A 14191-nucleotide genomic window follows, 5' to 3' on the forward strand; every position below is an offset into this window, starting at 1 on the left:
GAAAATATTGAAGTGTGTGTGTGTGTGTGCGTGAGTGCGTGCGTGCGTGTGTGCGTGCGTGTGTGTACTCACCAGGAAGGAGCAGAGAAAGATGAAGGAGACGAAGTAGAAGTAAGCGAAGTCGCTTCCACACTCGTGTCCGACGGTGGCAGAGAGTTTATCACACGGCTTGTTACTGAGACACGCCAGCATGATCTCGTGCCATGCCTCCCCCGTCGCACTCCTGTCGTGGAGCACAACACACACACACACACACACACACACACACACACACACACACACACACACACACACACACACACACACACACACACACACACACACACACACACACACACACACACAAAAATATACATGCTGGTCTTGAATTAAGTGTCAGTGCAGTGCATCTAAGAAGATAAGACAGATTAGACTGATGGTTTAGACACTTTGGCACACATAGAGATAGGGAAACTTTCATCAAGGGCCATGAATCAGTTAGTACAGCCTGTATGTTTTCAGTATCGGCCTCACGTATCTCTATGAATCTGATTAACTTTTTACCCTCATCTGTTACTTGGAAATGTGTTCGTTGTCATCTTTGGAAGCTTTACGTGACTTGTGGGCTGTTTTATTAGGTCACCATTGCAGAAGAGATTTGAATCTCAAAAGGCTCTCCTGGTGAAAGAGGGTTTCCTCCTGACCTGAACAGCAGGATCAAGGCCTGGAGGAAGGTCTGGAAGTTGTTGTTGTAGTGGATGGCGGTGGCCTCGTTCAGCTCTATGTTCCCAAACACCTGGAGACAGCAGAACAGGAGACTGGGATTAAGGGTGCACTCACACTAGGCCATCTGGCCGTGGCCGTTTTCACACCTAACCATGCTCAAATCTGCCAGTGTGAGTGTGGCCAGTCTGGCCAGGCCAGGCCAACTTGGCCACTTGGGAGAGGTGTGCTGCTACGGTACGGGCCGCCACAGTACAGATGCTAATGAGCCGACACGCGCACACGCACGGCTACGCAACCTCAGCTGGATGACGTATAGTCCATGCGACGACCATGGACATAATAAAGGCGACGAGCCTTCTTTCCCATTAAACGGTAGACATGGCGTCAAGCGGTTCAACTGTTAGTTCACGTTGGTCCCATAGAGAAGTCAAGTGTCTGTTAGCCATTTGGGCAGACGATGCTATTCAGACTCAGCAAAGTGCGAACTGTGTTCTCTGTGTTGTTGTCCATTGTTGTTAAAACTCTGACTGGCGGCAGACTTTATTATGGTCCATAATAGCGGACGCTTGGTGATGACGTGTTACGACGTGATGACGTATGTACAAGAGCCTACCGTGGCCAGGCCACAGTTGCGACGGCCAACGGTCACGGCCAGATGGCCTAGTGTGAGTGCAGGCCAGAGAACAATGGGGCCAGCACGGTTAGGTGTGAAAACGGCCAACGGCCACGGCCAGATGGCCTAGTGTGAGTGCACCCTTAGACCAAGAGCAACAACAGCAAAAGTGAAGCAAACAGAGAAGTAAAAAAAGAAGTAGAAAAGGTCAAACTATACGATGCATGTCAAGTCCATTTCATGTGAATCAAGCTGAACACAAACGCAGAGTTCGTCTCAAAGGGCTTTGCATGCCCACGTTTAACGGCCTGACCTAACCCTTAGCCAGCTTAATGACTTTAAAGAAGATCTCCCCAGATCCAGAGGGAAGAAACCGTGAGAGGGAAAATCGCTACATGGCTAGCACTTAGCACGGTTAACTACGCTACAGACAGGGAACCCCACAACGGACATAGCACCTAGCGTACTAAACCTGTTAATCCCCATCCTCCAACCAGCGAGTCAGATGCTATACCCCAGTCAGATGCTGAATCACCAGCAACCAGATCAGATGCTACACTACAGAACGGGAACACCACCACGGAGCTATCACCTAGCACGCTAAACCTGTTAGTCACTGGTGTCCACCAACCAGGACAGATGTGACTCGACAGACAGGGAACACCACTATGGAGCTATCACCTAGCACGCTAAACCTGTTAGTCACCGTCGTCAATCAACCGTGTGCCAGATTCATTTAACGGTTGGCATGGTGGTACACTGTGTGCTAGTGTGTGTGTGTGTGTGTGTGTGTGTGTGTGTGTGTGTGTGTGTGCGTGTAGATTGATGCTATATTTTTCTTTGCGAATAAACCATGTTGGTTTGCTGATAAGTTGGTCTGTTTGGTTGATGTGTGTGCAACTGTAAGTGAGAGAGAAGAGAGTGAGGAATAGATAGAGAGAAGGAGTAAGGAAGAGAGTGACAGAGAGGGAGACAGAGACAGACGAACAGTAAGAGGGGAACGGAGGGAGAGCGACAGAGGGCAGGAGAGAGAGATGAGAGGGAAGAAGAGATTTAGAGAGGAACATAGAGACAGAGAGAGAGTGGGTGGAGGGAGCAACCAACAGAGAGAGAGATCATCAGAGAGAGAGAGAGGGAAGTGGAGAGAGAGAGAGAGAGAGAGAGAGAGAGAGAGAGAGAGAGAGAGAGAGAGAGAGAGAGAGAGAGAGAGAGAGAGAGAGAGAGAGAGAGAGAGAGAGAGAGAGAGAGAGAGAGATAGTGACTGAGGAAAAGAGAGAGTGGTAGAACATCCTCCTCTGTCTGTGTCCATGCATCAATAACCCCCCATGCTGGAGATGACCCATAGAGACAGCTTTAAAGGGCCCTGCAGGCCCTCTCTATTATTCATCTCACCCCAGACCAGAGCAACACCACTGGGCAACCAACACGCAGCCTCCCCCGGGGTCAACACACACCCACGGACCCCCAGTAATCCGCTGTCTGCCACGTGACCTCACTTTGCCACAGTGTTGTTGATGTTGTTGTCAATCACCGATATTAACGGTTATGTAGTCGGGGAAGGAGTAGATCACAGTTGGGAGTGTGTGTAACACTTTAGAATAATGGTTCATTAATAAACCATTAATTAACATGACACGATTGCAGTAAATAGCTTTACTATATAGCATTAGCAAAGAGGTAAGGTAAGTGAGTTAAGTTAAGGGTTAACCCTATTATATAATGTATAAATAAATACATTAGTGAAAATGAACACCATTACCGTAGTTAACATGGACACCATTAGTAAATACGAACACTATCAGTCAATAATTGTTACTGTTGGTTAATGCTTACTACTACAATAATTCATGTTAATTAATGGTTAATCAATGTACGTTGTATGTGTGTGCGAGTGTGCGTGTGTGTGTTTGGTTGAAACCACCGTTGATGTATGAATGTGTGTCTGAATGTGTGTATGAATGTGTGCAAGAATGTGTGTAAGAATGTGTGTAAGAATGTGTGTAAGAATGGGTGAAGGTGAGGAAACATTGTAAAGCGCCTTGAACTGCAACCAGTTCGAGAAGCGCTGTATAAATGCAGTCTATTTATTTCCCATTCATCGTATCATAAAGGGAATGCCTCGATCCCTGTGTTCTCGTTCTGAGAGGCAGGCCTTGTTTGTGTGAGTGTATGCTGATTTAAGGATTGGCTCCTATAGCTGCGGATGCTATTAGCATTGATCCAACGCCTCGCTCAGTGTACACACGGCAGTGAGGAGCTGGGCTGTGGAGGAGACCTTATGGATGAGCTGGTCCAGATGGAGGCTGTGTTTGCGTGTCGGTGGAGGAGAGGGATGTAGATTGCATTGATAAGCCGAGGGGAGGCGGGTCTGCAGTGCGGTTGCTCACAAAGATGTTCAGGAGGCACTGCGAGATTCTCTGCTTATTATTTTATAGGGGGAATGTTGGGCAGCCCTGGACGGACTGTAAAGTCTGAACGCAGGGCTGTTTGTTAACCACAATGCTGCAGGGGGCTCAGGAAGATTTAAACGGCTGAGGTTGTTCGCAATGTGGAAACCATGCAAAGTACTAGAGTCTTCTATGAGGAATAAAAATGGTACGAAATCATAGTAAAAATAAAGTCAGTCAGTCAGTCTGTCAGTCAGTCAGTGTGTGTGTTGGGTGGTAACTCACCTGCATGCCGATGATGGCGTAGATGAAGAACAGCATGGCGATGAGGAGGCAGACATAGGGCAGTGCCTGGGGAGAGACACACACACTGGGTCAGTACACACACACACGCACACCCACCCACCCTGGGTCAACGCAAACAAAAAAAACACACACACTGGGTCAATAAGAAAAACTGAATTTATGCACAGTCAGAGACCCTGGTTCAATACACAAAGTGACTGGATTCATGCAAGCATGTACACAAATGCACGACGACACACACGCGCACACACACATACACACTCAAACATTCACCCACACACAAGTACTAAATAAAACACACACACACACACACACACACACACACACACAAACGCATACAGACTGGGTCAACACCCACACACACACTCTGGCTCAATACAAAACACTGGATTCATGCACGCAGAGCCTGGTTCCATTCACCCAGTGACTGGATTCATGCAAGCATGTACACAAATACACGCTCACACAAAAACACAAAAGCACGCGCACACAGTGGTTCAATACACACTACTAATATAGTGTATTGCCTGCCATTTGAGCCTTCCTTTTATTGCATCACTGTGTTCCACATGCTAATAAATCCGGGTCTTGTTTTCTTCATCAACAGGGGGTATGTGTAAGTACATACATGTGAGTGTTTGTGTGTGTATGTTACATTACATTACATTTATCTCAGGAAGCGGCAATAGAACCCTGCTTTTAAGAGCTACAATATAGAATCAAAGACTTTTTTGCATGTATGCGTGTGTATGCATGTGTGCACGTCTGTGTGTGTGTGTGTGTGTGTGTATGTCTGTGTGTTTTTGTGTGTGTACCTTGAAGGACTGTACGAAGGTCCACAGCAGGATTCTGATGGTGTGTATGTATGCTGTAATGTGTGTGTGTGTGTGTGTGTGTGTGTGTGTGTGTGTGTGTGTGTGTGTGTGTGTGTGTGTGTGTGTGTGTGTGTGTGTGTGTGTGTGTGTGTGTGTGTGTGTGTGTGTGTGTACCTTGAAGGACTGTACGAAGGTCCACAGCAGGATTCTGATGGTGTGTATGTATGCTGTAATGTGTGTGTGTGTGTGTCTGCCGTAATGTGTGTGTGTGTGTCTGCCATAATGTGTGTGTGTGTGTGTCTGCCGTAATGTGTGTGTGTGTGTGTGTGTGTGTGTGTGTGTGTGTGTGTGTGTGTGTGTGTGTGTGTGTGTGTGTGTGTGTGTGTGTGTGTGTGTGTGTGTGTGTGTGTGTGTGTGTGCGTACCTTGAAGGACTGTACGAAGGTCCACAGCAGGATCCGGATGGTGTAGCCCTGCCTGAGGAGCTTGATGAGCCGCGCCGCCCGGAACAGTCTCAGAAAGCTGAGGTTGATCAGCTTGTCCTGCAGGGGGCGCACACAGAGGACGTCACCCTCTACCACATGGCCCCCTCTAACCCAACCCCACTTCCACTCTCGGTGAATGCAGATACAGAGCGTTAAGAAGCAGCTAGGGGTTAAGGGTTGCATTCTCATGGTTATTGGTGTACAACCTGCAGTTGATATTGTATAAAGACATGCAAAAAAGGCTTAGGCACGACTGCGCAGCGTAGCTTAGCCTAGCTTAGCTTCCTCCTCCACTGTAGGTTTCTGCCTGATTGCTGAATCATTTTCTCGTACATTGCAGTTTAATCATTTCACCCTCAAAGGCTGCATCGTGCCTCCTACATGTCTTCTGGCCGACTGGAAGTTGGACGTGCTAATTATTTATGAAATGAATCAAAGATTATGTTTTGATTTGAACGTGTTTATCTCCCCAACTAATGAGAGAGATAAAAAGTGCAAGAGATAGAGAGAAAGAGACAGAGACAGAGAGACAGAGAGTGGAGAGAAGGAGACAGAGCGAGAGAGAGAGCACATAACTTATGGCAAGCTCAATGTTCAGTAATTATTAGTAAAAGTGAATCCAATATTACATTTCAATCTGAACTATGAAATATTGAGCGATCGCAAAGGGACTAATTAAGCGACTCTCACTCTAATAGAAAACAAATTAGGAGCAAGTGATGGAATATAGCGTCTTATTCACTCGAGTATAAAAATAAAATGTAGAATATTTAATCTCAAAGCCAGCAGCTGGCCATTTTCATACGTTAAGGTTACATGTTAACCACCACGTGTGAAGGCTAATTAGCCATTACAAGCCTTCACTTAACCTACCCCTTGCAACCCAAGTCGGAGTGTCCCAGCTAGCCAAGTCACAAAGGGTCGTGAACGTCACACCCGGTGGTAAAATAGGGGCCCTTTAATGAGGGGGCGAACATGCAGGTTTTATTCAGCCAGTATGTCAGTCAGTCCCCAGATCGTGACTGAGTAAGGGTACGTCTCCACCAGTCCTCTATTGGAGCAGCAGGGGCTCGGTGGACAGCAGCTGGTTTAGGGGGACATTTAAAGCCCTCACAACAAAGATGAGAGGAGAAGGAGAATAGAAAACCAAAACAGAGGAATCAGCAGGCGGCGAGAGAAGCCACTTACCGTCTGGAGGGGAGGACGGTGAGGAGACGACCAGAGCGACAGAATCACAGTGGCACCACCGTTGAGGGAAAGGTGGAAGAGAGAGAGAGAGGAAATACCAGATGCTGGCCATCACAGAAACAATCACACAAACACAGACAGACTCGGCCGCAAATGGAACCTCAAACTCCTTGTGAAATGCCAAATTGGTGCCGTTATATATGCCGAGGATATTGAGAACGTATGTGTCCGTCTGTTAGAATGCAGAACAGATTACGCCACCCAACCCAAACAACATAGCTGCTATGATTATTATTGTGTTTAAACGTAATAACTTTTTAAATCTACCTAATATCACCTAACGGCCATATTGGCTTAGCTAGGTGGGGAAACATCCTAGTCTAGTCGAGTCTTTGGAAACCATGACAACTCAAAGAAAAAGGTTTTTCCACCCTAACATACGCAACACTAGCACAATACTGCCGCAAGGTGATTCAACTCTAGAAATGACATTTTCCATGATTTGTATGGAGCTTTTTTCTGCATTTCAGCTGTCGTGAGTATGAACCCTGTCGCTGGACCCTATCTTGGTCTGAGCTCAGCCAATAGGAAGGTGAGCTCAAGCTTCTGGGCATGTCAGGAGGTGGAGTGGGCTCTCTTACATTACACTCCGTCACCAAGATGTCCGTGATGCTGCCCAGCACCGTCACAAAGTCAAACACGTTCCACGCCGCCTTCAGGTAGTTCTGTTACCACAGACAGACGGAGGGAGGAGAGAGACACACAGAACGACAGCCGGAGAGGAGGACAGACAGGCAGAGAGAGGTAAAGAAGACAGACAGGCAGACAAAAAAAAAAAAATGGTTGTACAGACAGACAGATGGACAGATAATCAGATAAGATAGTCAGACGGGGAAACAGACAGAGGTAGACCGAAAAACCATTAGGGAGGAATACAGACACACAGACAGATGGAAGGACAAGCTGATTATTATATAGTCATTTGCTTTGGTTAGATTCAGGCTTAAGGTGTTTCTGTCTATTTTGTTTTTCTCTGTCAAAGCATTGTGTGTGTGTGTGTGTGTGTGTGTGTGTGTGTGTGTGTGTGTGTGTGTGTGTGTGTGTGTGTGTGTGTGTGTGTGTGTGTGTGTGTGTGTGTGTGTGTGTGTGTGTGTGTGTGTGTGTGCAGGTGTGTGCAGGTGTGTGCAGGTGTGTTGGTATGTGTGCGGGGGTGAGAGTGTGTCTGCCTTAGGGCGGCTCTGAGCCCAATCTGCGGGCCCTAGCAGGTGGAGGTAGGCGGTGTGTGAGAGCAGCTCATTAAATAAATGGTCCTTGTAACCTGCCTGCTGGCGGAGGGACAGAGCACTGAGGGCGGGGGATTGGTGTTCCTTCAGGCCTCCTCTCCCTGCTCAGCCCCCTTGTCTCTCCCTTTCTCTCCCTTATCCCTCCATCTGCTCCTCACACCATCCGTTGGTTCTCTGGTCTGTATCATAAACCCCCCCCCACCCCCCCCCCCCCCCCCCCCCCCCTCACCGTGACAACTGTAACCCTTGGAAACGGGCCATTGAGGACCCTCTCTAGACAGAGATCAGACCTCCACAGTTTTAGGAGGAAAAATAAACGGATTCGGGAGAGCCCTTCCTGAATTCATAATCCCAGAAAACGTCATTAGTCATTTTGAAGACGGTTTTATCCAAAGAGACATACTGTCTTCAATAAGACATTTTCCACTTTGGACATGGGGGGGTTGAACCACACTATCCTCGGTGTGTGAACTGAACTCCTTCACCCTAACCGCTCCACTCCCCTGCTCCTGTCCCTAGCAGACGGTCTGGGTTAGGCGTGGCTCACCAGGGGTCCGAAGGCGATGATCTTCAGGATACACTCCAGGGTGAAAAGGGCTGTGAAGATGATGTTGAGGTACTTCAGCATGGCCTCGTAGGGCGCTGGGGCGCCGTAGAACTGACAGGGGGAAGGGAACCACGCTCAGTCATCTGCCACACTCAGATTACAGCGTTGGCCTTTGTTTGTTTCATTAGGTGTTCACAGAGTATTTGTGGATACCTATCATTTTTGTAGTTTTAAGTTGTAGCAGTAGTTGACACCGTAATTATGGATCGACACATATCCCCATTTTTGGGGTGACACAGATAGGATACAGTGTTGAGGAATAAAGCGATGATCTTTGCTTGTTTTTACATAAAACTGCTCCATAGGCCTTGAAAATAATCAGCCTTGAAAATCTTCTATTTTCACGCCATCTACCAAAAATACAAATTAGATTGATGTATCATTGCACCCGGGTGGTGATACAAGAAGGTCTCATTCTAGGTAAGTGAAAAGTAAAATGGAGGTATAAACCTTCATCATGAGGACGATGGTGTTGAGTGCGATCATGGTCATGATGGCGTACTCAAACGGAGGGGACACCACAAACTTCCACATCCGGTACTGGAACGACTCCTTGTTCTCTGGCATGTGCCTTGTCAGGGGCCTGGCGTTGATGGCAAAGTCTATACACGCCCTCTGGTGGTATACACAGGAGATGGGAGGGAGGGAGGGGGGGAGGGAGGGAGGGAGGGGAGGAAGAAGGAGAGGGAGGGAGGGAGGGAGAAGGGGAGGGAGGGAGGGAGGGAGGGAGGGAGGGAGGGAGGGAGGGAGGGGAGGAAGGGAGAGAGGGAGGGTGGGATGGGAGGAAGAAGGGTGGGAGGGAGGGAGGATGGATGAAACGATGGAAGGAAAGTAAGAAAGAATCAAGAAGGAACAAGAACACAGGATATAACTTACCCTCAACATCACTAGCTCTCAAAGTACTGCAGTAATCAAGTGATCACTGCTACCATGTTTATTTTTAACCTTGAGAATAAATCTGAAACAAGTCCAAATCGGTAAAGGCAACACGTACGGCCCCAGGTAGCATGTTTTTAGAGTGCTCTGCATCCAAAAGAGCAAATTGCAAGCACACGTTGATTGCTGGCCAAAAATAAGGCACGGCCATTTATTTATATAGCACCCTTCAAAAGCAAAGGCCATTCAGGGTGCTTCACGTAGGCAGGAATAACATTTTAATGACATTTAAAGGACAATCATTGAAAGACAGAAAAAGACAAAATTGAAAAGAGAAATACCAAATAAAAATAGAAGGTAAATATACAACCTTCACCTCGACTCCATCCACATCTACCCCCATGATTATCCCCCACAAACCCCACCCATTTCCCCCAGCACCCTCACACACCAACCCCACCCACTGACACCACCACCACCACCTCCAGCCTCACCTCCACCAACCTCCACCCACCTCGTTCTTCTCCAGGCTGCACTCCGCCATGGCCTTGTCCCCCTGCTCCTGGAAGGTGATGATGATGAGGGCCACGAAGATGTTCACGAAGAAGAAGGGGAACACCACGAAGTAGACCACGTAGAAGATGGAGGTCTCCATGCGGAAGCCCGGACTGGGCCCCTTGTCCTCGTAGGTGGCGTCCACCGAGTGCTTTAGGACCCTGGGGAGGGGACCAGGACGGGGGTGGGGACCTTTCAAGTCATTTTTTAAGTATGCTTAAAAACTGTCATCTTAAGCGTACTTTAGACCTTTTTACCAGCATAATTCATACTTAAAGGAGAACCTTAAGGCCCAATCCCATTTCTACCCCTTACCCCTTCCCCTTACCCCTCCCCCTTGTTTTGAAGGGGTAAGGGTAAGGGTTAAGGGTAAGGGGTAAGGTGAAGGGGTAAGGGGTTGAAATGGGATTGGGCCTTAGTATGCTAACCTAAGTATGCTTCATGCGGTTTCCTTTACAGAAATCTTTGTGTACAATCCACTCGGTACACCTGTATTCACTGTAGGTCACTTTGAGTTAAACCTCAGCTGAAGTACTTAATACACCAACTAGTTTTTAGAGACCGATGCGACTGATATGGGAGGACTCGAGATCACTCGTGGGCGACAGCAGCCAAGCGATGGAGCTTTCAAAAGGCAGTTTCCACGGTGACTTATTGAAAAAGCACTTGTGATGCTGATGCGCTTTTCTTATCGCCGAGTGTGAAATCAGGCGAGACGCGACACACCTGCTGCGCCGGAGATCCCTGCCCAGGAGAGCAGTCGCAAACTTTCACATGACGAATTGGATGTTCAGTGACTAATTAAGCGGCTACTTAACTAATTAATACATTTTAAATCGAGTTTATTTGCATAATATTAACATATGTTAATTTATCTCTGGTTTCCTCTGATTATCTTCTTACTTTTGCTTTGAAGGAATCATCATATTTCTATACCAAAAAAACATTGATAAATATTTGTTTTTAATATATTTATATAGCTACTCTTCAAGGAACATGATGGATGATACGTACAGGCTTCAAATTGTATCTTCCTGTATGTATTTCCACGAAGGGGTCATAAATGGATAAGCTGCTGGCGCTGCTAATCATTGACTATGGCTAATGTACCGCTAGCATGTTGTGTAACATAACATGCTGTATATGCTGAGGCTACACATATGTCGTAGCTTCGGGATACTCAATGGACCCGAAGTCATTCGCGCGAGTAGCTGAGAGGAAACTGTATTTAAATACAATATAACCAGAGGGAAAACAAAAATGATATCTACCAGGATTGGGAAACCTTCAAGGACTAAACCAATCAGAGTCCTGCTTTGGCTAAAACCATCTCTATTAACCTAACCCTACTTCAAGTTTGAAGAGTTGATTCAGAATGACAGCGCTGTGATTACTCCTAACTGGGCCACAAACCATCTCCACTAAGCAACCTCCCCACCATCAGAATGGTTTGGTTTGGAATCAGAGCGATGTCATAATAGATCCATGTATCACCCTACGCAAATCTCCCCAATGGCATGGTGTGTGTGGCTCAGATGCAGTGTGGTGCAGGCGGAGACTTACATGGGCCAGCCCTCACCGGTGGACACGGTGAAGAGGGTGAGGAAGGCCCACAGCACGTTGTCGTAGTGGAAGTCATACTTCTTCCACTCCCGGGTCTTGGCCGTCACCTCATCCCGTTCGTAGTCCAGGAACTGACCCCTGGTAGTGGGGGGGGGGGGGGGGGGGGGTGGGAGGGAGGGAAGTGGACGGTGGTGGTAGTGGTGGATATGGTGGAGGGTGGGGATGATATCATGGTGGGTGGGTGGGGATGAGGGTGGTGGTGAAGAAGGAGAGTGAGGATGTGGAGGTGGTGGTAGTGGAGGAGATGGGTGGAGTTGAGGGGGGTGGAGGATGAGATGTAGGTCGGTGGGAGAGGAGGGGGTGGGTGGGGTTGAAGGGGGTGGTAGAGGAGGAGGTGGGTGGGGTTGAGGGTAGTAGCAAAAGAGGAAGTAAAATGCATATTATTAAAATAACCAAAATGAAGAGGTGAGTCAGAAAAACAGAGCAATTAGCTTTGAGGGAGATAATTGACATATTGTTGAATCCAACAAAAAAAATCACCAAAAATAGCTTCAAAATGAAACGGTAGTATAAGCGCAGGTTTTGATTTTGTAATTATACTAGAATTATGTAAAAAATTTCAGCTGCATGCATTCGGGGAGAGTGTTCAATAAGTAATGGTAGGCAAAGAGAATTTTTTTTTTTAACATTAAGCTGTAAAAAGCTCAATCAACAAGAAGAGAATACACTTGTATTCTATAACCGCAAGCGGTGATTAACGGGGTCCGAGCAAAATGAAAAGTCAAGAACACACTAATGGAATATAGATAAATATGACATATCATTATGATGGAAAGATGATGATGATCCCCTTAATGCCATACTGTGCCTCAGCTTTCAGGTGACTGGGCTGCAGAGCAATGACCGAATGTCGTGTTCAGCTTGTTCATAATTGTCTAATCGGGATTCAAACTCTCAACCTAGGGATCACGACCAGCCCAAGGCATTATCCCATTGAGCCACTGACAAAGCTAAACTGTAGCCACATTCACATGGTACAAATGTCTATTGATAAGCACACAACATCCCGAAAACTCCAAGCAAACATTTCTCAAATGAATTAAGGGCTTTCTTAAAAGCAAATACCTGAAAAATCTTTGAAATTCTGGGGAAATTAAACATTTGTAGTCAAGAACACTAACGGAAGAAATATTAATGTGACAAAGTTAATTATAAAGGAAAAATGGTTAACGAAGAAGTTCCCCTTAATGCCATACTGTGTCTTGGCAGAAAGATTCTTGGAAACGAATGAGCCAAAATGTTGATTGCCTGATGAATTTCAGGTGCGGTTCAATGTTGTGTTTCTTAAAGGAGTAGCAATGACAGAATGTCATGTTCAGCTTGTTAATAATGCTCTAATCGGGATTCGAACACGCAACCTAAGGATCACCAGTACAAGGCATTATCCCGTTGAGCCATTGCCATTCTTGAACTGCATGAAGCCTCATTCCCATCGTGAAAATGTATATTGATAAGCACACAACATCAAGAAAACTCCAAGCACACATTTCACAAGAGAATTAAGGGCTTTCTTAAAAGAGTACAGATCGGAAAATTTGCACTGTGAGTGGTATCCACCTAATGATAGCCGTATGGTAGTTATTTGAGACTGTGGACTTTTGGCTTTTCTATGAAATTGTGGGAAAAGTAAAAAAAATTTGAGCAGAAGACCAGGGTGAAAAAGGTGCATCGAATTTTAGAGATAAATATGATGAAAGAATTTTGAGTCCAGGTCAATCTGGGAAGGAGAAATAAGGCTAGTTCATAATTTTTTTCATGGGTTTATGGGTAGTGGGGGGTATTGGTAACCATACCTGAAAATTTCAAGAGCTGCAGTATGACTTTTGCAGAATTTGAGAAAAAAAAAAAAGTCACAGAAACAATAGGAACTAATCAATGTATTGAAACCCAGCGTGTTTTACAGTGCCTTTTGAAGCACATAACGTGAGTAGGTGATGCAGATTGTAGTTATTTAAGAGAGAAGTGGACGTGGAATCTAAGAACTTCCTGTTGGTGTGCTTCACAGTGGGCCTGATAGCCAATCAGCAGAAATATGGAAACCAGTCCTGCAATAAAACATGGCTCCTTATCCAACCTTTATGTGTCAATCACAGTTTACAGTACATGATCAAACTAACATCGTCTGGAGTCTGAGAGAGGCCCAAAAATACATGAGGGCAAACTTGGACAAAACTGATATTATTTTCATTAGCCAACTAAGCCTCATTCTCTACTCCACCAGCGTTTCCTAAACTGCGGGACGGGACCCACATGGGGTCTGGCTCCGGTTGGAGGGGGGGGTCGCAGCCTGCCATTACACTCAACACACTGAGCACGGCCACAACGGTTGATCCTTAAAGCATCACCCATTCTGCTGTGCTCAGGGTCTTTCAGAGCTCAGGGTTTTCTGAGCGTCTGCTCCCACGTCTGCATGAGAGAGTCCTCTGGGTGCGGACCCCCCAGATAAGTTAGTTTAGAAGACAGACCCCTGCTGGACAGGGAGGGCGGTGCGCGGTGCGTGGTGCGTGGTGCGTGGTACCTGCAGTCCTTCTGCAGGCCCTTGGACTCGTCGGTGCAGTAGAAGAACTTTCCCTTGAACAGCTGCACGGCGATGACGGCGAAGATGAACATGAAGAGCATGTAGACGATGAGGATGTTCAGCACGTTCTTCAGAGAGTTCACCACGCAGTCAAACACCGCCTGGGACACACACACACACACACATACACACACACACACACACACACACACACACACACACACACGTTAT

General features: G+C 46.7%; 1 protein-coding gene across 1 annotated transcript in view; it reads right to left on the minus strand.

Moving 5' to 3' along the window:
* Positions 1–14191, minus strand: part of cacna1bb (calcium channel, voltage-dependent, N type, alpha 1B subunit, b) — a 114304-nt gene that overhangs the window by 19872 nt on the left and 80241 nt on the right. Inside the window, exons 27-37 of the mRNA XM_060037966.1 lie at positions 13961–14121; positions 11383–11520; positions 9779–9980; positions 8839–9003; positions 8329–8439; positions 7140–7223; positions 6499–6501; positions 5251–5367; positions 3991–4056; positions 684–775; positions 73–223 (exon numbers count right to left, since the gene is read on the minus strand). Of these exons, the coding sequence (XP_059893949.1) occupies positions 73–223; positions 684–775; positions 3991–4056; positions 5251–5367; positions 6499–6501; positions 7140–7223; positions 8329–8439; positions 8839–9003; positions 9779–9980; positions 11383–11520; positions 13961–14121 (1290 nt within the window). The remainder of the gene's footprint in view (positions 1–72; positions 224–683; positions 776–3990; positions 4057–5250; positions 5368–6498; positions 6502–7139; positions 7224–8328; positions 8440–8838; positions 9004–9778; positions 9981–11382; positions 11521–13960; positions 14122–14191) is intronic.

Source organism: Gadus macrocephalus, chromosome 19 (assembly GCF_031168955.1).
Source record: "Gadus macrocephalus chromosome 19, ASM3116895v1".
Taxonomy (NCBI): domain Eukaryota; kingdom Metazoa; phylum Chordata; class Actinopteri; order Gadiformes; family Gadidae; genus Gadus; species Gadus macrocephalus.